At 38.1% G+C, this 26,116-nt stretch overlaps 1 protein-coding gene across 1 annotated transcript; it reads right to left on the reverse strand.

Moving 5' to 3' along the window:
- Window positions 1–770: 770 nt before the first annotated feature.
- LOC129088841 (corticotropin-releasing factor receptor 2) lies at window positions 771–26,116 on the reverse strand. Its single transcript, XM_054596080.1, has 12 exons — window positions 25,996–26,116; window positions 25,733–25,852; window positions 9,796–9,881; window positions 8,793–8,899; window positions 7,866–7,983; window positions 7,566–7,719; window positions 4,732–4,792; window positions 4,570–4,642; window positions 3,954–4,039; window positions 2,747–2,882; window positions 2,191–2,232; window positions 771–911 (listed from the first exon to the last, which is right to left on the reverse strand). Exons 1-12 carry the CDS (start codon window positions 26,114–26,116, stop codon window positions 771–773), a joined length of 1,245 nt encoding a protein of 414 aa, XP_054452055.1.

The following is a 26,116-nucleotide window of genomic DNA, read 5'->3' on the forward strand; positions in this document are numbered from 1 at the left end:
TTAAAGGAGAAGGCTCAGTCTGCTCCGAAGACACATCATAAAGGCTCCATTAGCATGGCTTGTTCGTATAAAATCAGCTCACATTGACGAGAAGGTTTTTAACACTCATTGAGAATGTTTTGATGAATACCAAGTGTTCAAATTATCCTTTGAATCGTTTGCCTTTTTATACAGTAGTTATTTATATTTAATTCAGGTGAACCTTCTTTGTCCCCGAAGCCTTTTTCCTAGCTGTCAAAAGCAGATGGATGATGATATTCATCCCACCAAATTCACATCTGACAACATTTCTGAGTGCATCTTGATTAATCTATCTAATTAAATGGCAAGTGTGCCATGCCGCCTTACCATTAAGTAACAATGGGAGCAGTTGTCTATGATTGCGTGAGCTGTGGAAGTTTCCTGTTGCAAATCCTGTTGGATTATTTTGCTCCCCCATCAACCGCTAAGCAGTAAAATGACAGCGATGAGAATGCTGTAGGATAAGACTTAAATACAAACCCCATACCTCATGTACACTCTTTTACGGGAGATAACTCTTCCAAGAATCTTGTGTGTCCATTCTACTGCATGTGTTGTTAAAGTATATGTTGAGGGCGCAATAAATAGTTCCCACCAAACAAGAGAAACTGCCAGGCTCTTCAGTCCCACTCGACACACTGCACCCTTGTTGGAGGAATCAGTCTGCTCCACACATCACTTCCTTGTTTGGACTGGAGAAAAAAGATTTAGTCTGTTCCCTTGATGTTGTAGTGGAGATTGTTTGCTGGTCACACAGCTGTGGTCTGTTTGATGCTGTGGAAGCTGATCCTGGTTGGAGACGTGGGGATGGACATGGCTCGTGCCACCCTCACTCGAAGGGCGTGGTTGTCCTGCCAGCGGTGCCATCTTTTCCTCACTGCAGAACGTACCTAAAGTGTTGACGATGAAGATGATATTATTGTAATTATTATGGATACTTTGTATTTGCAAAGAAGAATGATTTCTTCTAACATGTGACTTTGAAATCTTTTTTGTTAAAGAGATACTGTGGCGTGTTGGGAAATTACTATATTTGCTAAATGTGAAGATAAATATCACTATTGTGTTTGTATTAAATGTGAATCTACAGCCAGGAGACAGGTGGGTTAGCTTAGCATAAAGACTGGAAAGAATATTATCTTGTTCTATACAAAGGTGGAAAAAAAACTACAGGACATCTAAATCTCACAAATAAACATGTTACATCTGCTTTTGTTTAATCAGCACAAAAAGCAAAGTGTAAAAACAAGTTGTGACAGAGCTAGGCTAACTGTTTCCCCCCATTTTCAGTCTTTATGCTAAGCTAACCAAACTGTCTCCTGGCTCGAGCTTCATACTTAACAAACACGTTGTATCTGTGCCAATGTCAAAGTATTCTGTTAGTGTTGCATCCTACAGAGAATCCAGACAGAAAACGTGATATAAACTATTTGATTATTAAAGAGCAGTATGTAGGTTGAAATTCTTACAGGAATTTAGTTTAGGTTGATGGAAATATTCATGTTGAAAGGAATGTTATTATGTATGCACTGTAAATATTGTCAATTAAAATCAGTGCAGGACAAGAAGACAATTTACTGAAAACAAGAAAACACATCTATGTGAGCACTGAGCACAAAACTCTAAATGTCTGAAACTCAAAACTAGGCTTAAAGCCAAACAATTAATGATGCCAAATACAATTTTACACTTGTATTCAGTTATATACCAAAATGGGTGACTCATATTCTTCACAGTTCATTAAATGAACCACCTCTCCACCACTGATTTCAATTATTCGAGGGTTGTGAAAGAGCGGGAAAAGGGTCCTTCATTTGTCACAATTACTGCTAAATGTGTCATTCTTGTAATGGCTTTAATGACTTCAACCTGCTCGAAGTCCGCAATTTGCTTCCATTGTAATTAGATGAATTTGACAAAGGCTTTCCTTTCGTATCTAATCAACATGCTACAATTTCATAAGCAGAACGGAACATCTTTTGGCATTTTTGCCTGATTGAATTTAGCAAAAATAAATCTAACTGGAGGGTAGTTAGGAAAAGAAAAACACGACTAAACTAAACAAGTAAATCCATGTTGGGCTTTATTAAGATCATATGTCAAGAAACACATTGACAACTTAATTAAATTCATAAATACTGAGTCTTTTGCAAAACTCATGTGACTCACCTCTCCATTTAGGAAGCAGTAAAACACTGACACAAAGAACCCCTGCAGAGTAAAAAGACAGATTATTGTTATAAGAGGTAAATGCAGCTGTGTTGTGTAAGAGCACAATAATTAGACATCTTAGAATTCAGATGGTGCGGTCATGGGAAGAAAAAGAAAAATTAGGTGTTCAGTTTGGAGAGCGAACTGAGTCATGCCAAATATAATTCCTGACTGTAAAGAAGCACTGCATGAAAACCCCCTTTTTTTCCACCCACTCTGTCTTACAGTTAAAGATAGAAAGTCCGCAGAGCAGAAATCATGCCCACACCGCCTTGTTAATCCTGTCATCTGAGAGCACTGAACAGGAGGCAGAAGGGGCCACTTTGTGTGCCAGCAAAGCCAGGATGCTACTTCGAATCATCTTCCCACGAAAAGGCTCATAAACGGCAAAAGAAGTGACAAAACACGGCTGTAAAACACATTGAGAAATCCGTATGACTCGCACTGTTCACTGTGTGTGTGGGTTTTTCGAGCGTTGGCCCGTGTCACATGACATCAGTATCCTTTGTCTCACCTGAAAAGACTGTAAAAAGGAGTTGAAATAGATGAAAACGATTTGTGAGATGTCGTCCTCCCCCGGATTCACAAAGAAAAGCATGTAGGTGATGCCCAGCAGAGGTAACAAGACCAGTGTTGCTTTCACTGCTTTCCTGTGAAGACAGCAATAGAAAATCAGCAGCTTTATTTGTGAAATTTCTCTAATAAGAACTGGGATTTCATCCAAGTTGATTTGGGAAAAGGCATTTTGCACCAATGGGCCGACTTGGGGAATAAAATCCACATACACACACCCTCTTTGTTTCTCACAATATCAACAAGTTATTAGAGATGAAGCCTCCTTTGCAAGATGGCTACAGTACTGCGTTCTATTGAGGCAATTTGCACTTATTTGGTAATAATGCTTTCTTAATTTGTGTTTTGTTAACTTGATTGCAACCCCCCAGGTCTGCAGTGTGCCATGTCATTAAGTTTGAGTTTACAATTATACATCAAGTATGCAGTGCAGTATGCAATGTTGATAAATTGTAATAAATTAATTTTGATTTGGAGGTTCTGAGGCTCCGTAATCATGACAAGCTGTGCAAATCAAGCAATTCACACATCACAGAAAATTCTATTTATTTCCTTGTCTTATTTACACCATTGTTTATAATGTACTTGTCATTCTGGTAAAACCGACAGCGCTTTGAAGGAACCATTATATTTTCCATTTCAATAATTTATGTCTGACACTCCGGTCCTCCACTCACTTACATCTGCATGGCTCATGCCAGCATATCTGTCACACCATGCAACCATAAATCCAACACCAGCCTGTCAAGCCTGAATTGAAGTTGTCTGAGCTGTAACTCTACAAACACACTCGAAATAATCCCCCAAGGAAAAAAATACACTTGACAGAGTAATCAAAGGTGAGAAAGCAAACTCGTACATAGAGGTTTGCCACCTTTAAAGATGACTGGTGGGGCAAAATGAAATAAACTCTTGCACAAAATACTAGACTTTCTGCTCTGGCAGTAATTTCCCTTTGGTGTCATAAACATTGGAACCTTTGATCTCCAAATAGCTTCTCTTTGAGAGGATTTGTATGAAATTAAGTCAGAATTTAAACAGTGGCAGTAATTATAAAGGTTAATATAAGTTTGCTTTCTAAATCAGCTACTGTGGCGCTAAAAGCAGAAGGAGAAAGTGTCATTTCTATTCTGCAAACATAAACTCACCTGTACTGTATTGTTTCAGACGTGGTTGAAGCTCTTAGTTTGGTCATAAGAATTCGTACTATGTTGAAGAGAAAAACAAAGTTTATCTAGGAAAAAAAACACAAAAGAATTAGTCTTTGGCCCGGTGCTAATGGATTTCTTTGCAATACATCAAGAGCAAGAACATACTCTGCTCATTAAATACGGAGGAGGAGGAAGAGGAGGAGGAGGAAGAGGAGGAATAGAGGACAGACACAAGTCAAAGCCACCTTCTTATTCAACAAGAACCGGTTGCCACACTGCTGCATGCCGATAACAGCTTGTAACAAACCATTAGTGGATACTTTCCTATGAATACAATTTCCTATTTTTAGTATTTATATGCGCGGAAATGCCTGAACCCATCAGGAAGATTAATACCACCTTTCCAAAAAGCGAGACGCACGATGGAAATGGTTTTCATTATAAAACAATTTTCATTTTAGGGCATATTTTTTTAATCAGTTTACATCTTCAAGTAGGCGTAAGGGATGGATCTTAATGTAAGTGTAAATAGTGTGTTATGTGAATGAATGGTTCAACAAAATGATGTGGAAAATAACAGCAGTGGATGTTCGGTTAATGTGATACGGCTCACCATAAGCACAAGAATAACCGGTCCCTGGTAAATGTAGTCCATATATTTTCCAGGCTCTTTACCAAACCAACATCTGTTGACAGGAGAAAATAAATAATCAATACCGGAAAATTTAAGAATAATATCAGTGTCGGAAAAAGTGGAGAATAACTGGATACTTACTGTTCATTTTCATAATATAACTTTCCTATTGCCCAAGCAATTATTATAGGGCATGGAATACCTGGAGTGAAGATATAAAATGGTTCATGTAAGTCAGAAATAATTCAAAGGCATTTCAGTATAAAGGGAACAAAATTATGTTAGAAAGAAAATGACAATTGAAAAAATTGAGGTTTTAATGTAGCAATCCATATTTGGTAACCTAACTTCAAACTGCTTTTTTCTTGGTTTCACTGGAGGGAGTCAGAATAACGAAGGTGAAAACCACAGAATTTCATTTATTTTCAGATCAGGCTCCTTCCAAAAAAAGAAGAAACATGCTCTCACTTTTCTCTTCCGAAGTAAAAACATTTTCCGCCTAACGTGGCTTCACAGTCGTATACATGATTAGTCATAGAGGTGGAGGAGAGAAATGATGGATATAGTATATATCTGGAAAACAGATGTTATAAAGAAGGTGCTGTTTTTCAATAATACATTTTGTGAAATCCCTATAATGGGATAATGAGATGAGATGAAATCATTATTTAAATGATGGAACAATGCATGTTTATTTCTCCATTTCTCACGTCAAGCCTACTGGCTCTCTCTATAGAACTTGGACCACATTTCAACACCGATCACATCAACAGGAGCTGTCTGGGGAACGCACACCCAGAAATGAGTTGCAGTTAACGGCACTGACGTGATTCGAGAAGAGGATGGCCAAATATTTGGCTCTGGGGGTTTTATTTTATCAAGTCTAACTTTAAAAAGAAAGACCAACTGTGCTTGAATCATCTGCAGTAAAATAAAATCAATTTAACTTTGGGTGCTGTCATCCTCTCTCCAAAACAGACACAACTTTTGGGGATAATTCCAAAGATTTTAAGGACTTTTCTTTGCAAAATTCATATTTATTTTTCAGTTTTTCCCATTTTTCACACTAGCACACTTGCATCTCCTGTAGTCTAATCTTATCATGTTAACGTGGTCTGCCTTTCAAAGCTTTTTTTTTGTGACCAACATTTTATCAGTTTTCCCAGGCCTCACAACGCTGCATAAACATACAGACATACAAATAATACATCTGTAAGTACAAAAAAGAAAGAAGAGCAAAGAGCCACTCCGCCTCAGCATCAGCGCCTTCTTCGCTGCGTGTTAAGATCAAAGTAAAAACACCAAAGCACTCTGGACTTTATTTCAAGGTAAATCTGCTCCAACAAGCAGTAAATTCTTGACTTTCACCCTGTCCGTATGCCGACCAGTTAAATTAGCTTCTAGCTAAATATCATTAGTGAGTGCACAAATCAGATGGTGACAGACAGCTGACCAGAACTGGTGAAGTTATATAGACAAAGTGGATCAGAGGGTCAGATTAAAATGAACTTTAATGGAGATGAAATGCTCTAAACCTATTTGGATCTAACATCAGGCCTCTGGTGGAAGACAGATTTAATCCGCCCCACTTCCATCATTTCCTTAATGGATTCTTATTAACAATCTCTCAAGACTTATATCAGTGACACTATGAGAAATGTAATCCCTTCACTGGCTCCTGGTTTCCACAATGCAGTTGTAAGAAAAAGAGAACAAGATCATTTGTACAGATTGTATTTATATATTATATACTGTAATAATGCTACCTGTTTCTGATTTAGTATGACCCTTAACAACTAATATTAATTTATTCTATTACATTTCAGTTAGTTATAGTTACATGTTTCCTTTATCTGCTTCCAATCTGATTAAGCCTGCTTCTTTGGCAGCACCAACATGTGAATTTATGTAAATGATGATAGACTTTTCACAGATGAGATATTACAAATGAAGGGTATTGATTACAGAAAATGAAAATATTAATTTTCAAGATATTATGTTCACTAAAATACACCACTACTTCACATATGTATTGGATTAAAACAAAACAATCATGCTTCATATAAACCTGCAGGAGAAAGAGGAAGCTGCACACACAATCTAATCATCACAAGAAAAGCTGTCAGTTACTTCATACTCTAATCATATTAATTAATTTAACTACATTGGTATGATTGATATATGCCTTTGGTTATTTATATTTTAAAGCCAATATGAGCTTCCCAATCATGTCATCCATGTGTCATTAGTAATCATATGTCATCTCCTAGTTATATTTTTATATCATTCCAATGTTCATAAATCTCTGAGTCAGTTTAGCATGACCTAGATGCATTAAAGTGTGTTTAGTTTCCTTTCTGCAAGAACACACAATGTCCATTACATAAACAGACAGAGAGGAAATGTCAGACTGACTCAGGGAAGCGTACAAACACGTTTCCATGTTTTTTCTGCCTCAAGATGGAATATTTTGACACCATGCTCTGCTAAATACTGTACAGTAGTTTTAGTCAAGGTGAGCATAGATAATTAATCTGGTCATAAGTGGCATCTGCTACAGTGCATGTTCAAAACTCATTCTAACTGTTAGTCAAGCACAAACAATGACATTCTCCTCACTTCACTGGAGCTCTGTTCTCCTGAAGTGAAATTAAAGTACCATCTTGAGTCTGAAGCACTAAATGGTCTCCCTCTGCTTCACTTGCTGACCAGACTTTTCTTGAACTGCTTTCAGTCAAGCAAAAGTTTGAACGGGGGAGAAATGTCATATAACATTGTGGGTCAACTGTTCCACAACCTGGTTTTAATTTAAATTGTACAATGTATCAAATTCATTTTGGGCAGATAGTTACAATATTTTAATGAAAATAAGCTTCTATTATGTCAAAAGTACTCACAGTTAATCCCAAACATTCATAATAAATAAATCAGTCCAGAGTAAAGTTTTAATGCACCGTCAACATGGAAATACTCACACCAACCGATGAAAAGGAAGACCCACTTCCTGAGTTTATCAGTTGAATAAGTCATCACGATGGCTGTGTGAAGGTAACATCCTTCAACAAACATCCAGAAGAAGTTTGTCACCACAAAGTAGTTGTATATTGTTGTAATTAATCGACACCAAGGCTGAAAAAAACAACAAGATTCAAAGTTACTTTTAAATTGCAACAGAAATACTTGATATAACATTTTGTATAGCTTATCTTAAAGTTTCTACTTTATGCAGTACATGTAGTATATGTGTGTACAACCCAGTGAAACAAAGCTGTTACCTCATTGCTCTCGTGGATATTGTGGTCGATCAGCTGAAGCAAAAACCACATAACGTTCCTCAGTATGAACGTGGTGATCAAGTTCCAGTGGATGATGTTTCGAAGACATCGTATGCTCCTTTACCACAAGCCAAATACAAAACATGAGTTATTATCAGGATTTCATAGAGTCAGAACAGCTTATTCAAAGTAACTTCATATTCTAGATTCTTTTTCATTATACTGTCCGTAAATTATTGGCCGACCCTATCACAGAAAGAGGCTCCAATATTACATGCAAACAGTTTGTAAAACCTTTATTCATTTATTTATTAATTAATGTCATGCATCCAATCAACTCCCTTAATTCCTGATTGCACTGTACCAATGGATGTACAGACAACTATCACTGGATTACTTTGATACTGAAAAAAATTCCAAATGTGGTGATTTTCAGGCAATTTCTGGAGTAATGAGGGGAGTTTTTTTCCAGATTTATGGACGTGCCAAGAGTATAGAGTCACAAAAAGCTAAGTAGTTGTAGATTGCTCCATGAAATCTTAAGAGAGTATTCTTAGAACAAACTATTGACTATTATATACTTTAATCTAAAGAAATCAATACTTGAGAAGCTCACATGGATCAAACCATAATGCACAACACAGCTAAGGCTGTTGTTTGTTCTGTCATTGTAGAGGTAGGTGTGTGTGTGTTTAAACCAGGTCATGAAAGAAAGGTACAGCTTCTTATAAAGGAAATCATGTTTTTTATAAAATTCCCATTGTGTCGTTATCAGCCTGCGTACTCCAGCTGAGTCGCATCTATTCATTTTTACATAAGTGAGTTAATGATGTGCAATCCAAGGATATTAAGTGAATTTCCCTGATTGTCCTCTACGACTCTCATGCATACAGGACACATTTAGATAGGGACTATTTCTGTACTTGCCTTAAGCACAAGAAGAGAATGAAGGCCACGACTAGAGCTCCCACAGAGATACAATGACCTAGGTAGTTGATGATCAGCGCAATTTTATAATGCATTGGATATTTTCTCTGTAAAGACAACACATGAGTTACTTCTTGAATGCAACTGCTTGATAATAAAACAAAGAGAAGAGGGTAGGAATAAAACAAACAAAACATGAATATAAGTGCATACAGTATTTCTATTCATCTATCTCAGCATGTTGTTTTGAGGTTTAACTAAAGTGAAGAAAAAGCATTTATCTATCTATATATATATGTATCATTGACACACTTCAGATGTCATGGTTTAAAATGATCTGAGAAAATGGAGCAAGATCCAGAAACAAGGAGTCATAATGTGAGGTAACAAGGCCAAAACTCATTACATGCAATACATAAGTGTTACAGTTTGGCCTCAGGCTTTGCTTATAGGGACACAGACAAGATTGCTCCTATTACATTACATTACAGTCATTTAGCAGACGCTTTTATCCAAAGCGACTTACAATCAGTAGTATGTTACATATCATTCACCCATTCACACACTGATGACAGGCTACCATGCAAGGTGCCACCATCAGACTCTAACTAACATTCATGCAACATCCAGTCCACACCGATGGCAAGCCTTCAGGAGCAACTTGGGGTTAAGTGTCTTGCCCAAGGACACATCGACTGCCGAAGCCGGGTATCGAACCACCGATCCTCTGATTGGAGAACTACCTTGCTCTCCACTACGCCACAGCTGCTCCTATGTTTTTGTTAAGTAGTCTGGTAAAAAATGTTTCAGCAGTTTAACTGGAGTGCAGTTCAATAAGCGTAAAGCAATCAGAGCTACACATTACTTTTGCTGGATCTGATTGTTATTCTCTGTGTGCCATCAGTGTAGTTATGACAAGCTGTGATCATTTATCTGAGATGCTTAACAGGTTGCTAACAGAATGGGTGACATAGCAGGATTGCTCCTGTGACGCCACACTAACCTTCTCCTCCAAAATAGGTTCACAATTGGAGTAATTGCTCTTCAGTGCCCAGGTCCCATTATCCATGCATTCTCTGTAAGCACTCCCTGCAAGAAAAGAGTCAGAAGCATGGTTGAAAAAACAGTGAAAGTGTAGTGTAGCATTGTTGCAAAAGTAATTCATGTTTTAAAATACTGGTTAGTCTTACACAGAATACTAATTCAGCAAGGCACATTTTATCCACGGTGGGGGACTGCAAAGCCTCTTACTCCTTCAGTTTATATGCATATATTTCAAAACCCACTTTCCATAATCAACTTCGAACTGAATCTTTCTCATTTTGCAGTTCCTCCCCACGCGTTCCGCGCCTCCTTTATCTCTTTGACACAGAAGAATGTTTAAGGAGTTGGGCGGAAACAGAGCAGCAATAAAAGTGTAAAGGTCGTTTTCTTCTATTCCATTATGAACAGCCACTTAAAGTGATAAACCACTCTGATGCTGAGATACACATCAGTAATGTAGTTTTTTTTTTCATTATTCTGAGTGACAACTTGCAGCAATTATGGGATTGCTGCTGTCAGAAGCTACAACTGTGATTTATACTAGTAGAAATAATAATACTAATAAAGCTACTACTACTACTACTACTACTACTAATAATAATAATAATAATAATAATAATAATAATGATGCACAGGTCAAGGTCTCCAGTATAAAATTCATATTCAACTCCAAATAATTCACTGCGTGATATGTGTATTTCTAAATGAAAAAAAATTTCAACACTATTACATAAATGTGTGCTTACGTTGCTTCTAATTATCCTATTTCCTGTGAGTTCAGTCCTCGGGCCACTATGATATTATTCTAAATATCTGAACGGATGAATGAACAAATGTGTACATCTCAAATGTTCAGAAAGTTGCATATTCCTCCCCCCTCTGGGATTAATGGTTTAGACAGAGTAGAATATTATGTTTATATTCACTCATCCCGTGTCCAAGATTTTTGTAAACAACAAAACAATATGGTAGTTGGTAACAAGTGAAGATAACATCTTGCCTACAGTGACTCTTGGAGCAGTGGCAGCAGCAGGAAAAGATCCTTAGCATTCAAATTAATGTTACGTCATGTGACATTTGTATTTGGAGAGCAGAAAACTGCTTGTGGCAGCTAGAAACGGAGAAGGAGCTGAGCAACACTAACTGTACTGTGACTAGACAAGGCTTTGTGCTGCTCATGAAGGAAAATCCCAATCCTCAGCTGTTTGAGTAGTAGCTGTTTAGCACAATGATCAATAAGAGAAGGAAAATCACTCAAGCAGCTGACTGGTTTAGTCGAAGGTATTTCCCCTGAAACGCAGTAGGAAAGTAATTTGTAATGCGCCCTGAAACAAACAGTGCTTGTTTGTTTGACTATCCCACCATGTTCATTGATCAGCTGTCATGGGGCATTGATAGAGTTGATGTGCAGTGTAGGCAACCATGAGAGGACAGCTACTCCCTCACGTATGGTTTAAACATGAACTATAAGGCTATGGAAGAGATGCAGAGCAAATCATTTATTATCATTAACGAAAGTATCATTTATATTTGCAGACCTGTAAGGAAGCAAACTGTTTTCACCATAGACATACAGTCTATGGTTTACTCTGGCTGCAGAGTAGCGTTTGGGTTTCAGTAAAGCACTTGTGGCCTGGGGCTGGTTCAGAGTGGTCAGTGATTCGTCAGCAGGCAGTCAATGGCAGTATCAGAGAGGCAGTAATAAGTGTTTTGAGAAAGTGTGTGTCACCACAACCACCAAGGGTCCTTGAGCCTTAAGGCACGCAGCCATAACTGGCCACCCAGAAGACGCAGTTCGGGGAGATAAACTACTTTATTACAGTATAAACTCAATATAAACTCAGCCTGAACCCATTTTTCACAACCTGGCAACCCAAAGACTGTTCTTATAAATACCTCCAAACTGATTTATGCCATATCAATAAAACATTTTTGTCAAATATCAAGAAAGACATTAGTTACAACTCATAAAATGTGACCTATTTGATGGTGTGTACTGTTAGGTGTTTATAGAAGACACATGTATGATGGAGAACTATATTCTTATCCTGAGACATTATATTTGCAAACAAAATCATAGATGTGGCACGTTTTAGGTTGCTTGAGCTAATATTACAGCAGCACAAAGTGATTCCCAGATAAAGTTCCGAAGTCCAGGAAAAAGTCTAGGAAAAAAATCTCACTGTGTGTGTGAAACAAGCATTCGTGTTGCAGAAATAGAGGAAGAGGAGCAGGTTGTGAGTGTTGTCCCTGTGAGCTATTCCGCTGAGGCAGGACTGAATCATGGCACTGGTGCATGGAAAGCACATTTCTGACTAACCATCTGTGCACTACGCATGGTGAAGCTCTTCTCATCACACTTTTCTTTACAGTGCATTATATTCACACAGTGTGAATAAAGAACACTAAATTATTATTTTTTTGCTTGGGTTTGGATTAGGGACAGGGCTGCCATGCGAAGATGTTAACAATACTGGAACGACCAAACACTGTCCACACTCCAATCGTGTAAAGATGCAGAAGAAAATAAATAGAAAATGTGCAATTTCCAACTGACTTCCTCACGCTAACATTGCCTCCTCCGCCATCCACTGTGCCAAACTCGCTGGCTTTTCTTGGATGCACAAATAAATACTTGCATGCAAACAAACACAGTGTGATTGCTCAATGATTGGAGGGTTGGCAGCTTGTTTCTCGAGGCAAATAAGGAAATGTTCTTTAACTTAAATATATTTAGTGTGGAGTGGTTCTTTAATTTGGGGATAGAACACTTTTCTATTTTGTGTTATCATTTTGTAACACATTCTTAATTGCCGCTGAGCTGTTACTGTCAGCTGATTGCAACATTTTTATTCCTTTGTCTTGAATTTGATTGCTCTGTGCTTTAGTTTGTCATCTGTGCTGCTCTTGAGTCAGGAGGGTCGTTTCCTGATGACATGACTGTTAGTGAACGCCTCGTCAAAGCACCGAGCTGCTGTTCATAGCTTAGTGTAAATTACCCATTTGTGTTAGCTGTTTTGTGAAATAGTCAGTAGAACAGGGGGCCTTTTATTCGGATGAGTTTCAAATTGTTAGTTAAGATGAGAGGGGACGATATCTAAAAGTGGAACGATGAAAACATCTCATGTGAGCCACACACCTGAGTCAGTAACAGCAGCTTTCCTTCAAGCCACTTGAAATTTAATTCTGCGAGCCGGAGACAGAGTAAACTGGGCTTTACCTTAACTCCATGGGAATCTGGCAGCAGTTTGATATTTCATTTAATCTGCAGGAAATGGAGCAAAGCTGCTGTGTCACCTACACCAACGTCAGAGGGTTTAAGAGAGGACTTGACGGAGTGAAGAGGTTGCAAACACTCATTTTGTATTTTTGATATACAGCATGGTGAGGGAATAAACAGTATTCAATCAGTCTTTCGTTGGAGTTCTCCGGAGCATTTTTTAAAGCTCTGTTTTCACTCTAAATCATTTCAAGTTTAAACCACTTACATTCATGCTTTTTAATTTATGTATTCTGAATAGAGCACGGCTTTAAAGTGCGTTCAGTCTCCTCAGAGAGCCGTATTAGGAGCTCTTAATGGCGAGCGGATGCATTCGCTCTTTAAGAGCATCCCTGATCATTCTGTTTAATTATCTTCCATCAATTAGGTTTTCAATAACTTCATACAGTTACCTGCTCTCACTAAACAGTACATCTTCATTTATTTTATGGTGAGAGACAGGAATGGAAAGCATTTTCACAACGAAGCTAATCTCTATGACTGTGTGAGCTGTGTAGTTTTTTTTACAGGGCACCACTTAAGCAATGCATTTTTAATAATTGTCTGTTTTAGTTTTTGGGTCATGATTTCTTTTACATTGTCAGTGATTCACTCTGGGGCTTACATCTCATCTCCAAGTCTCTTGTTTTTTTACTTTGTGCGTCTCAGCGACCTCCCCTGCCCTTTTTGTCTTAGATGCAAGTGTCCTTTTTCAAAGGGCAAATATATAAATATATATTTTTCTTTTCCTCACATATTTCTGTTTTATAGTCTAGCTAGAAAAGGAATGCCCCAAGTGATATGTTTGCTCAAAACACATTACAGAATGCCCTTGTGACAGATTAATAAGTAAGTAAAGCACATATAAAAGCTCCCTGTGAGCAGTATATTGGAAAACTCAAACTCTTCTCCAGACTATAAATAGCACATATTTGTGACCCAGACGACCTGCGGTTCAGATCATAAAATGTTAGTCTCCAGTGTTTCTAACCTGTCAGCACAAACATGCCAACATCATTCACAATATTAAAAACGCAACTGTTCCCAAGCCCTTGATTGACCCAGCTTTGATCAAACAGAGCTTGGCATCTAAACCACTTTACACAGAAAAATAAAACTGTCCTGCTCTTGTCACATTTACTTTGTTATACATTTTGTCAGAGGTGCTGATCCTGTTTTAAAACAAGTCCCTGGCTCTCTGGCATTATCAGTCCATGGTCCAAAAATGATTGCATTACCTGAAGTACATCTCTGGGGGGTTTATCTTTAGGAGGTAATGAAAGCCTAGTCACACATGCATAAAAAAGTATTTAGACTCTGTTCAGAGCTTTTATGTTTTCAGGTGCATTTGACTGCTGTTTTCTAGCAGTAATAAGCACTTCATGTCTTAAATACGCTAATGGGAAATAACTTGTTAACTCGTAGCCTGCCCTGACTAATAAAAAATCTGTTTGTTTTCAGGGAATATTTGTGCAACTTATTATTTCCTCTGCATTGCTCCAGGAAAATCAAGCTTTTGCATTAAACTGCACATGAAGTGAGTGTTAAGAGGGTTTAGAAATCAAATAATTATCTGACAGACTCTGCTGAATATCTTTGTTTTGTCATATTTTCCCTCTGTGAAATTTTGACACAGACTACTATAAATGTAACTGCCCAAGGGGAGGACGAAAAGACGTTTGAGCTTTTTCTTGCGTCATGCACATCTGTTGCTTGTGCAGAAATATACATATATCTGAGGACAAAATCAGACTTCTACTGCAGGTGCTTCTTGTAGCTTAAAATAGATCTTGGGAACATAAGTAAAGTTCAAATTTTAGTTGGTGACAATGCAAGGAACCTGCCAGAGCAGAAAGCCCACTGTTGCTTTATTCTTTTCTCTGTGACCGTACACCTCTGTGTCATATTCTCTGCCTCCAACAGATGACAATTGAGTTGGCAGTTGGAGATGTGGCTCTAGAAATGCTGCACCAGGTCTAAAGGGGACATTTCTCAGGGTGACTGGGTCCCGGAGCACCCGCAGGGACCAACAAACCACACAAACTCAGGACAACCTCCACTGAGCCCATGAAAAGAAGACGCATGGGGTTAGTGAGCTTTGGCTGCTTGACTGCTCCAACCAGCTGCTACCACCCGTTACAGCGACATACAGCACAGTTGCTTAAAGCAGGGGTATCTCTCTTGACAAATTTGCAGCAAATTGGCAAAAAGAAACCTAAACCCCACACTCATGAGAGATGTCCTTTATGTCATGCAGTTTCTCTTGAGGTTTCTCTTGTGTTTAGCTGGTTCAGCAGGGAAGTTCAATCCACTGCTTTTGGCTGATTTCTCCCAGTGACTAATGCAAATCTCTCGTACGTCCATCAAGGAGGGAAATAAATCAATTTATAAAATGTAAATGAGAAAACATTTGATCATTGATTGAGTTGATTTTTCAAAAAAGTATCAAAAAAAGCAATAACAGCTAACTGGGCGATCATTTTTTAAGGAGGTTGTATAAAAATCTGGATGTAAATAGTTAAAAGTGCTAAAAGTGTCTATGAAATACAAAGAGACAGCTATTGACAACAACCCGTCAAGCTCCTTTTGTCATTTAGCACACAATGGGCCCTGACTTTCGCTCTTTAGTTTCCCATCTGCATCATGGAAAGTCATGCTGCTTTGGCCTTAAACACCTCCTTTCATTAGCATTCATACACTGTGTTAAAAAGGCCAAGGCACAGAGGGATCAATTAGCTTTAAATCTTTTACCCTAATGTGAAATTCCAGGATGTAGGTCTAGAATTGATGATCAAGGAGAAAGAAAAACTGCCCGAGCAGCCACAAAGAGAAGCCAGCGGACAACATGTAGAAACAGTTTAATCAAACACGTTCTTATATATCATCATTCTCTTTCTGTTTCGAGTGTCTTGAAAAGAAGATTTTATGACAAAAAGAACCTGCAAAAGCCTGTCTTCATGTTGTTAATCTCTGTATTTTAAAATGGAAACGGTTTTGTGACAACCCAAAAATCCCTCCAAAATTGAACCCAAGGGAAATACAATTTTTACTCCCCAGATAAGGGATTATAATGTCATCCAAATATCTTTGGCAATGGAGCTGAATACTAAAAAAAACAACCAAGCATTGAATATGTTAATAACTGACAGTTCCATTACAAACCAGGGATTGCATGCATCAGTGGTGAAGTAAAAGATTAGTCTCAAAAAAACTCTGCATGTCAGTACCTCTTGATTGCTGTACTGAAGTGTTGTTCTCCTGAGCTAAGTATGTCGGCTATTTACTTGTGATAATCCATTGTATTTTGCCTTTGAGTTGATTCATAATTTGCTAATTGCCCGATTGTGTGCATCTCCCTCTTTTGTAAAGGCTGTTCGGCCTGGTTTAAGACCCTATGCATGCAACCAGCAAAAACTGACACGTTTGGCTGGCTTCTGTAGGAAAACGCATTAAAAATAAGTACTAAGCACAATCAGTGCAGAGTCAAAGTGAAAAAAGCTCAACAGATATATTTCAAAGCATGCAATTCCCTGCATAGAAGTGGCAGTTCTCGAGAAGAAAATGATAAATTTGCTCCTTTGGTTAATGCCCCTCAGCAAATTATTTTATTTGTAAGTAGAATCCAGTGGGAGTGCAGCCTTTACTCCGAAAGGATGGAAAACATGATCAGGGGATTTTTGACATTTTTATTCCCATCAAAGGGGTTTAAATGTAATCTTCAAACTGAGCACTCAGTAGGGATTGCTTGGAGCTCTTGTCCTTTTAAAAACACCTTCTTGATTAAGTGATCGATAAAACAACTGCAGCACAAACACTTCTTTTGGCCTTCTGGGTTGTCACAGATTGTCATGATTGTTGTGATATTTCATATTTTCTGAAGGACTCGGGGGGGAAAAAATTGCTGTTTCTGTGACTTGGCGACCCAATTAGGGAACTCTGCCGCTCCACTGTGTTGCAGAGGTGATTTCCTGAGGCAAAATACAAATGCAATCTTGTTTTAAAAAAAAAGAAAGAAAATTTAAGCCACCTTAGAATGAATAGCTTGTTCATTTTAGGGAGGTCAAATTTGAACACCCTTATATCATCAGACGATATTATATTTCTCTTAACAATTAATTTGTAAAGATGGACCTGAATGTTTATTCCCCCTCTGAACCGAGTGAGACAACAAGTATGATTGGCATTCTCATTACACTTGAGATGGTTCAGTGAATTTTATAGATGAACTAATGAGATGGAGTGTAATGGACATACATGACATAGGTTGTATTGTATTACTTGCTTCTGACCTGAGGTTGTAAAGTCATTAGACAAACAGTGAATCCAAATACCCCCTCTGGTAAAACAATAATGAACCTGGAATTAAATATTCTTTCAGAATTTGATCAGTATTAGTCAGATGTCTAATAGAGTGATTATTTCCCTAGAAGAGGAGGATTAGAAGTGAAAAGAAAGCAGCTTTTCTCATTTAAATTCAAAAGATGGGGGCAGGTTTTGTTTGGGTTTCAGAGTAAGACACATTCGTGCCGAGAGGGAAAGGAAGAGGGAGAGAGTCCGTACAGCACACAACTGTTATTATTTCTCTAAGTGAAGATTGTTTTGTTTACATACGAAAATAATTGTGAAGGTCGTTGCTTAGAATTATATTTATGAACCCAGCAGGGATACATGTCAGACCCATGATGCACATTTCAAGGTGAGGATTGTTATTTAGAATTATGTAGAGCTCTTTATTTCTTGGGTCCAAAGTTTTAAAGTTACATAAGCAAAAGTCTACTCTATTGTCCTTAGAGATGCACCAATACTGTAAATAATATCGGTTGGATACTGAATAAAAGAGGCCGATCTGGTATCACATACCACTATAGTAATACAAAACAATTTATAGCATTAATATCTAGGGTTTTTTTCAGGGTTTTTTTTCACAAAGTTAGGAAAGCAATGTTTAAGCCAAGCCTGAGGTTGCTTTACAAGTAAATGAATGATTCTAGTCTCTTCCACACAGTGAGGCTTATTACACATACAGCCAATACCTAAAGCCCAAGTATCAGTATTTGGACAACTAGAAAAAGTTGGATTGCTGCATCTCTAATTGTTATATCCTTAATTCTTATAAACACATGTTTTGCATTTACATGTGATATTGGTTTCAAAAAGGTATTCGGTTAAAGATCAGAAGACTGAGGAAACCAGCAAATAATCACATTTGAGAACTCATCTCATTATCAAATTTCATGACATTGGCAATCCATCCAATAATTGATTAGACATTCAATTAAAACCACAAATGAGAACTTTGTGGTGGATTAGTCAGGGGATTACCAAAGTCAGAAGGATACATCTTCTGGAGATCATGAATGTGTGTAGAAAGTTTTTTGCCAATCCATCAAGTAGATTTTGTATGTTAACGATACAGGGAAATTCTTAGGAACACCAAACTCTAGGCACCATGGATATCTATACCATTGTCAAGGGCAATCCATTCAATAGTTGCTGGGATATTTCTGTCTTGACAAGGCGGCAACCTCTGGCTCTGGAAAGTTAACCCCACGCGAAAGTGCCTTAAACTTGCATTATTTCTAATAGCCATCAGGGGGCGACTCAACTTTTAAAAAGATGTTCGATTGTATTTGGGTCTATTAGATAATGACCCTACTTCTCACTTGATTGGCTACCAAAGTTGACGTTGTAAACATGAATTTATGATCTCGATTTAAGGAAGTCTTTTACAATGCAGCATCATGTTCATTTTATAAATGTTGTCCCATTTAGAGAAAAATAAAGGCATGCTTCAGGGCAAGCTTGTGTTTGAAAGGTCGCTATCACAGCATGGTCTGCTCTTTCACATTGTGTTTTCAAATCATGAAAAAGTCATTTGTATGATTTGTGGTTGCCTGAAAATTAAGATGATACAAAAACCAAGATCATGGTGGCAAAAATGTTGAACTTGAGACTTCAAACTGGCAGTCCACAAACTGATGGGTGACGTTACGTTGACTACATACATTTTTTGTATACAGTCCACGGTCTGTTAGCAAGAAATTCTAAAAATGGCAGTTAATCAATTAGCAAAATAGATGGAGAGCAATGTTCTATTTATTGACTGATGAATTTAGACCCTTCAACATCCGATTTGATCATTTTAACATCAAGTTTGAGCATTTGAATGGTTGAACAACAAGATGTTTGGATAAAAGTGTGACTGGTACTGTAACTCCAATGCACATGTCTTGTAAGTGTCACACTGTGAAGAACTGCAACGGAAGAGAGCCGGGGTAAGTGTCAGTCTATCTCCTCTTGTTAAGCAGGGAACGCTGACTCTCTCTTAAAGAGTGATGACCATTGAAGCAGACAGGACAAAGGAGCCCGAGGAAGAGTTGCTCTGTAACTTCTACTTACAGCTGTGTCTCTCAAGCTTTCCTGTTTCCTTCCATGCCCTCCAGACACATTAGTAATAACTACAATCGTAGGTTATGGATTCAAATGTTCGTGTTTTCTGTCAAACCTCGCAGCTGTACTAAAATCAGTCGGTGAGAGAAAATGAGCAAACGGATGTGAGCTACAAGTCAGTGGCCCTAAAGGGAAACTGACAAACCAAACATGGAGTTAAGCGTGTTTGGATAATGAGAGCATATTATGCCACCACATTACACAGCTATAGAGCAGGCGTATGCTGTCACATTTTATAAGCACTTCATCCAAGTCATTCATAGCAGGTCACTGCAATAACTACAAAAAACTATTCTGTCTGACCTTTATCCTTAAAATCAAGCAATTCAATTGTATCTGTAGTGTGGACTTTTATTACAACAATAAGGAGCTGCAACGTTTTTTTAGTGTCAAAAATGTGTAATTCAACAGTTTTTGGGGAAACATTGTTCAAATACAAGAATTATGACTTATACCCTTATACTGCACAAAGTCCATGAGGAGGAGGTTGCAGTGATGCATGTTTAGGCAAATAAAACACTTTTGTTTGATTATTGAAAGAATCAGTCTCATGCTTCAAGTCAAGTGCACTTCTCAAAATTTAAACCAAGAACATGATATTCAAACCAAGAATCAACTTTTACTTCAACTATAAAATCGACAACAACAATTAAAACAGATGCTACAAATTACCTGTGTTTATACCAATTAGTTTTATGTGAATCATTCTAATGGAATACCTCAAAATGCACATAAAAATATGTGAAACAGGGCTAATGAAAACACAGAACACAGGGTTGGTATTTCAGTGACATTTTGAGAGGCTATCAAAATAAGACCTAATGAGCAATAAAATACATTGTGACCCAATGTATTTTTTATTTTGGGAAACATTGCTGTCGTGTCTATGTGAATGCTGAGCCAGTGGTGTGTGTGTAGTGGGGGTTGGGGGGGGACAGATGCTGATTACCCCCTTTGGCACTTGCTGTGCAATGGCTAGTGAAATGTTTGCTACACACACATGCTGGGTGATGAATTCACTGAATGACTACCCGCTTACCAAGTCTCTCTGTGGAGTAGTGGATCAAAGCTTTCAGGAGGGTACATCCACCGCAGGAGAGGTGCTTTAAAGCACCACTGGGAAGAAGTGAGTGATTCTCTGCATGAGGAGATGCACATCAGTTGCATCAGTAGGTTGAGTGTCTGACATTAGATGTTCTGTGGTTTGGAAATTTGAAACTGATAAATCAAGTGTTACATTTTTACATGCAAGTGTTTTGTATGGCTTTATTTCTCCACAAGGGAATTATGGGGACAAATTCCGACTGTCATTAAACTTGAACTTATGCTGACGGTACACAAGAGTATTCGATTTCTTTCACACTACTTGGGTAACCACGCCTCGCAACAATTTTAAAAGGTTTGTGCCCACAGGGTAGTCCTACAGTGTCTAAGTGGTTCTTGAAAAAATGTAATAAGAGAATTATTCTTTCAAAAAAGCATCTCATGATTGCAACTACAGTTGTATGTTTTGACGTGACGAAAAACAACAGAGACGCACCGTGAACTTTGAGAAAGCATGCCATGTTCATTTTTGATGATGAGATATTCACCGCTCTACTTTAGGTTCATGCTTGCCTGTGAAGACGAGGTAATGTTGCACACAATCGCATTTAATAAAAAATAAAATATAGCATCAAGCTGTACCAACAACAGCAGCAGCTCCGCTTTTCTCTCTGATCCCCATATACACCAAGGAGCTGATGCATCTCAGACTTTATTAATCCAGATAAGAGAATCAATAAAGTTCTATTGTAGAAGCAGCGATTCTGACTTTGATCTGTGTTGACTAAAGGGACACTGTGTGCTGACGGGATCAGAAACAATGAACAAACAGCGATGAGGTGAGTTTAGAAGAAGCGTGATTCATTCAATGATTACGGTTACACTCTGAGAGGCTGAACAGAGAATACATAGGTCACCGAAATGCGGCTTGAATTTTAAAAAACTGACACGTTGACAGAAAACACATCACAAGGTAACCCAGCAGTGACAATGAATGACCTTAAATCACATCTAACAAAGCTCTGCCTCAACTGTGGTGATTTCCTGTAAACCAAAGACCTAAATAAATGCACCAAAAAAAAAAAAGGAAACACAGCAAGGTTTAAAAATGCATAAACCTCTTAAGCCACTCAGCGCAAATATTAATATTTATATATGCTCAAAGAAATGGAAAGGAATTTACAGCGCCCCTCACCTAAACAGGCAATGTCAGATTTATGTAAAGCTACAATTTTGTTTTTACTCATCCATTCCCTTTAAAGTCCTACAGTAAACATACGAGGTTAAACCAAAGATAGCATTTATATTCTCCAGTGTTCACCAACTGGGAGTACGAAGCACAGGGGCTTGTCTTGAGATATAACAGAAGCCCCTCCTGGGTCATGCTATTCAAAAATGCAGGCCTGTAGCATTAAATGTTTTGCTCTGAGACATCCAAGGGAGGCAAATGGAAGAGAATCTATTGTTAGTCCCATAGGTCAGATACTGTGTGTGACCAAAGTGAGCCATCATGCATCCAGTTCGGCTTCAGCTTGCAAAACGGCGTGCTTTTTTTACCTATTTCAGACTCTCTGTGTAACTGCACCGTTCTAATTAACACTTTCCCCGCGTCATGTTCGGGCCTACTTCTATTCTTAGTCTGACCTATTTAGTGATTTTAAATTTTTATTCATCTGATGCCAATGTGACCCAGCAGCATGAAGAAAACTCTCCTCCATTGTCTCAGGACCCATGTCCCTTTAAATGTAAAACATGCAGCAACCCGTGACTTAAGTATGAATTATGTAATAAAGAGTTTTGTAAAGGCTTCACTACTGTTCCACTAATACACTCACCCTAATACAGTTAAGTTAACACAATGTATATGCTTAAAATTTAACGTCGACAGTTAATTCTTTGGGGGCAATCATTTAAATCTACTTCATATTTGTCCATCTTGTTTTGTCCATAACTCAGAAAAACACCTCTATTTAACTTACATTTGAGCGACTAAGAATAGGGAATACGTTGCACTAGTAGTTTTTCTTGGTGGTGTCTATGTGGAGATTTACTGGCAGCCTACTGAGTTTCACAGAGCATCCACACAACATGACACAAGATCAACAGGATCTCATGGTGCATTAGTGAATAATGTCAAACATAAACTCCACCTCCTCTCTGAACCTACCTCAACAACTACTGTAAGTGCTATAGACCTCACACAACTAAGCCTGTTTTTGATACATGAAATAAGTTCATGCTAAGGTTAACCAGGCTTCGTTTGAACAAATCACGCTACAGTCCCATCAACCTCCCTCCATGTACTCCATGCTCGTATGCATCACTGCCGTGATCTATAGAGACTCTAATGTTCTCTCACATGATCAAAAGCTTGTTAAGGAGCTCCATACAGCGAATTCTCATCAGCCTCTTCAAATCCCTGTGTCTTGTCATATATGACAATTGATCACAGGCAGCTAAACTATTCAAGTCTGCCTCATTGGCTCTGATACTCAATTATATGATGCAGAAGTCTATTAACATCAGCTACAGTTGGACATCTTAAAAAGTCCCAAGACACTGCAGTCAGTGTGTGAAACGAGCTGTAAAATAATTTCAGATATATGACTGCAAAGTGGTCAAACCATAAACTCCCATCATATTATTTTTCTCCTTTGTTATCTGCCTGAAACCTTTTGTGTATTAGTCATAGTGTAAAGTGCAGTGACACTAAGAGCGCTAATGCAGCTATTTTACAACCAATGGGCCCACTGGTGCGCCTCTAGTGGGCCACAGCGGTACTGACAAATAATTTGATTAAATTTAAAATATTTATTTTTTGGGGTAACTTCCAAAGCTAGTGATTTTTATAATTATATGTGCTCAGTGATTCAAATACATACATAAACAAAAGCATCATTTCAATGACTAGTTACGTTTGCATATCACCACGCCAATCACGACAAATAATCAGGTAGAGAGAAACTTCTTTTGCCACTGTTAGCTGGCTAACATTTCCTCGGATTGAGTGACGCAAAAAGGATTGATTCTTGAAAGGAAAAAGTTATGTGGGAAAAAGCGTTTAAAAGGTAAAAGCTCTTTAGTATGTGGTGAGGAAATGTGACCCTGAATACAATACATTTGGATTCATAATGGCAGGCAGGGATGTGTGCAGGGCAGCAGTACGTGCATAAGGTTACAACTCCTCTCTAATTGCCTGGATTTGTTCCCAGTCCAATCTGCTGTAAAAGTAAGTGGACACTTTCAATAATAATTACCTTACCTATCGGGTCTACAAAAGGGAAAAAAAACATTAGTCTCCTGTGTCATTCCACCCCATGTGTTCAACAATGTGGCTTCATTTTCCTGAAAAGTTTCTCTTTGATTCCTGTACTCATTATATCCTATTGGATTTGTCAAACCTGTTAAAACAGCAGGAGGAAACAACAGTAGTGTAATTAACTCATCACCTCCAGCAAACAAAAATAACTGCCATTAAACTCCAGTGCATTTGGCAGGTATATTTGAATGGAGGATGAATTTTACAAAAAACATTCGATCACTGCAATCTCACTAAAATATCTGATCTAATCGGTGAATCAATGCAGTAAGAGGTACAAAGGCAGGCTGCAGTGCGTGTGTGTGTGTGTGTGTGTGTGTGTGTGTGTGTGTGTGTGTGTGTGTGTGTGTGTGTGTGTGTGTGTGTGTGTGTGTGTGTGTGTGTGTGTGTGTGAGTCTATTACAGAGATAACAGCTGTGTTAAATGGAAAGTCCAGCGTCCCACACTCTCACACTGTCACTCTGAACCCCTTACGCTCAAAAGATATTTTCTGATGTTGTTTTCTGGAATTAAAAACACTGTAATTTACTTTTCTGAATGTGTCAGCAACTTCATCATTCTTGTGATTAATCAGTTCACCAGTTATATAATGTGACATTGTTGAGTTGTGATATGCTGCTCTCAGCACTTTGTAAAACTGTTGTCTGAGACAGAATGGGTTTGGAATTGCTCAGACTTTCAAGCCAGCAGATATAAATCATCCCTTCATCTTATTGTTGATAGAACCCAGCACGTTATAAAAAATGTCATTATTGTTGAACTACAGATAGCAGCAGTGACTTGAGCTGCAACTGGTTCAAAACCAGCTTCAAACCACACCAGTCAGTTCTCCATCAGGCTACATTCACAACCAATACACTGATTGGCTCTGTGATGACAGGTGTGGTAATGGGGAAGTTGTAATGCCATAAATTCAGCCATTTGAAATGTTAATGGGCTGGACTCAGCAAAACATATGTGATTGTCAGAGACATTGTGAACTCAAGTCTGTACCAGAATCGGTGGCCAAAAAAAAAAATGGTGCTGGCTGGCGGATAATTCTGTTTGTTACAGAATAGCAGACTGCAACCCATTCTGGTCTAAGGAAGCTGTTAACCATAGCTGCTTGTGATGGATTATACAGCTACACTCTGAGAGGCTGAACAGAAGAAAAAAACAGTTCACTGAAATATGGCTTGAATTTAAAAACCGACATGTTGGCATTTATATAATTAATCATTATTATATAATAAGATAGATAGATAGATAGATAGATAGATAGATAGATAGATAGATAGATAGATAGATAGATAGATAGATAGATAGATTTTTTTTCTCTTCTCTATAAAACTCCTCTGTAACTACATCACAAATATCTTAACATTGTCCAAGTTTGGTTTGTTACAACATCTGATGGAAGATTCAAACTGGAGTAAGAAGTATTATAATCATATCACGTTCCAATGATGTGATTTGTGTGAACAGCACACATGCTTTTTCTTCCAGTGACACAAGTGTAATAATGATCACTGAGATGCACTGACACCACTGCTCTACTTCAGAGCACAGGGGGGGGGGGGATACCACAGAACGATTTAACACGAGATGTGCAAACACATTGCAGTGTTTGCTTATACTTAGCTTTGCATTTTCATAATCATTATATCATTATATATAATAATATATAATAATAATCATGTTTCACTTTTACTTTTACAGCCTGCACATTTGGCTTCATTGTGCCTATTACAACAACAAAAAAAGAAAAAGTCTCGTTCGTGCAATGTCATTTCATCCAAATCAATGCAGAAAATAACTTTTTTTCCATGATTCCATAATTCTTACTGGTTGTGTTGTACTTCACCCCGTTGATGTACTCAGGGCAGGGTATCTCTACAATCCTGCCGGTGCTGCTCCGCGGCCAGCATGTTCCAATCTCATCGGTTGTGGCATTGCAATAAAAACCTTAAGGGAGGGGGAAAAAAATAATAATAGAACAAAACTGGATGCTTATAGTTTCCGTTCTCCGAGACGCAGCATCACTCAATATTGTACAAGACAACAAAAAAAAAAAAAAAAAAAAAAAAAAAAAGGAAAATCCATCTTACCATCAGAGCTGAGCAATGACAATGAGGCGTTTTCCAAAAAAGTGTCCTGGAGCGCGTCCATCAAACTACAATTTAGGTCCCCGAGCTCTCCAAATATGATCTGGTAGATTGTAGCATCCAT

The sequence above is a fragment of the Anoplopoma fimbria genome, chromosome 3 (genome assembly GCF_027596085.1).
Source record: "Anoplopoma fimbria isolate UVic2021 breed Golden Eagle Sablefish chromosome 3, Afim_UVic_2022, whole genome shotgun sequence".
NCBI classification, from domain to species: domain Eukaryota; kingdom Metazoa; phylum Chordata; class Actinopteri; order Perciformes; family Anoplopomatidae; genus Anoplopoma; species Anoplopoma fimbria.

Excerpts from the sequence above, each read along its gene's own strand:
- LOC129088841 (XM_054596080.1), bottom strand. The coding sequence starts at position 26,116 with ATGGATGCTACAATCTACCAGATCATATTTGGAGAGCTCGGGGACCTA. Across the intron at positions 9,882-25,732 it reads GGTGAAGTACAACACAACCA|GGAGTGCTTACAGAGAATGC; the intron begins GTAAGAATTATG and ends CTTTTCTTGCAG. Across the intron at positions 4,793-7,565 it reads CTTCCTTTTCATCGGTTGGT|GTATTCCATGCCCTATAATA; the intron begins GTGAGTATTTCC and ends TCTTCACTCCAG.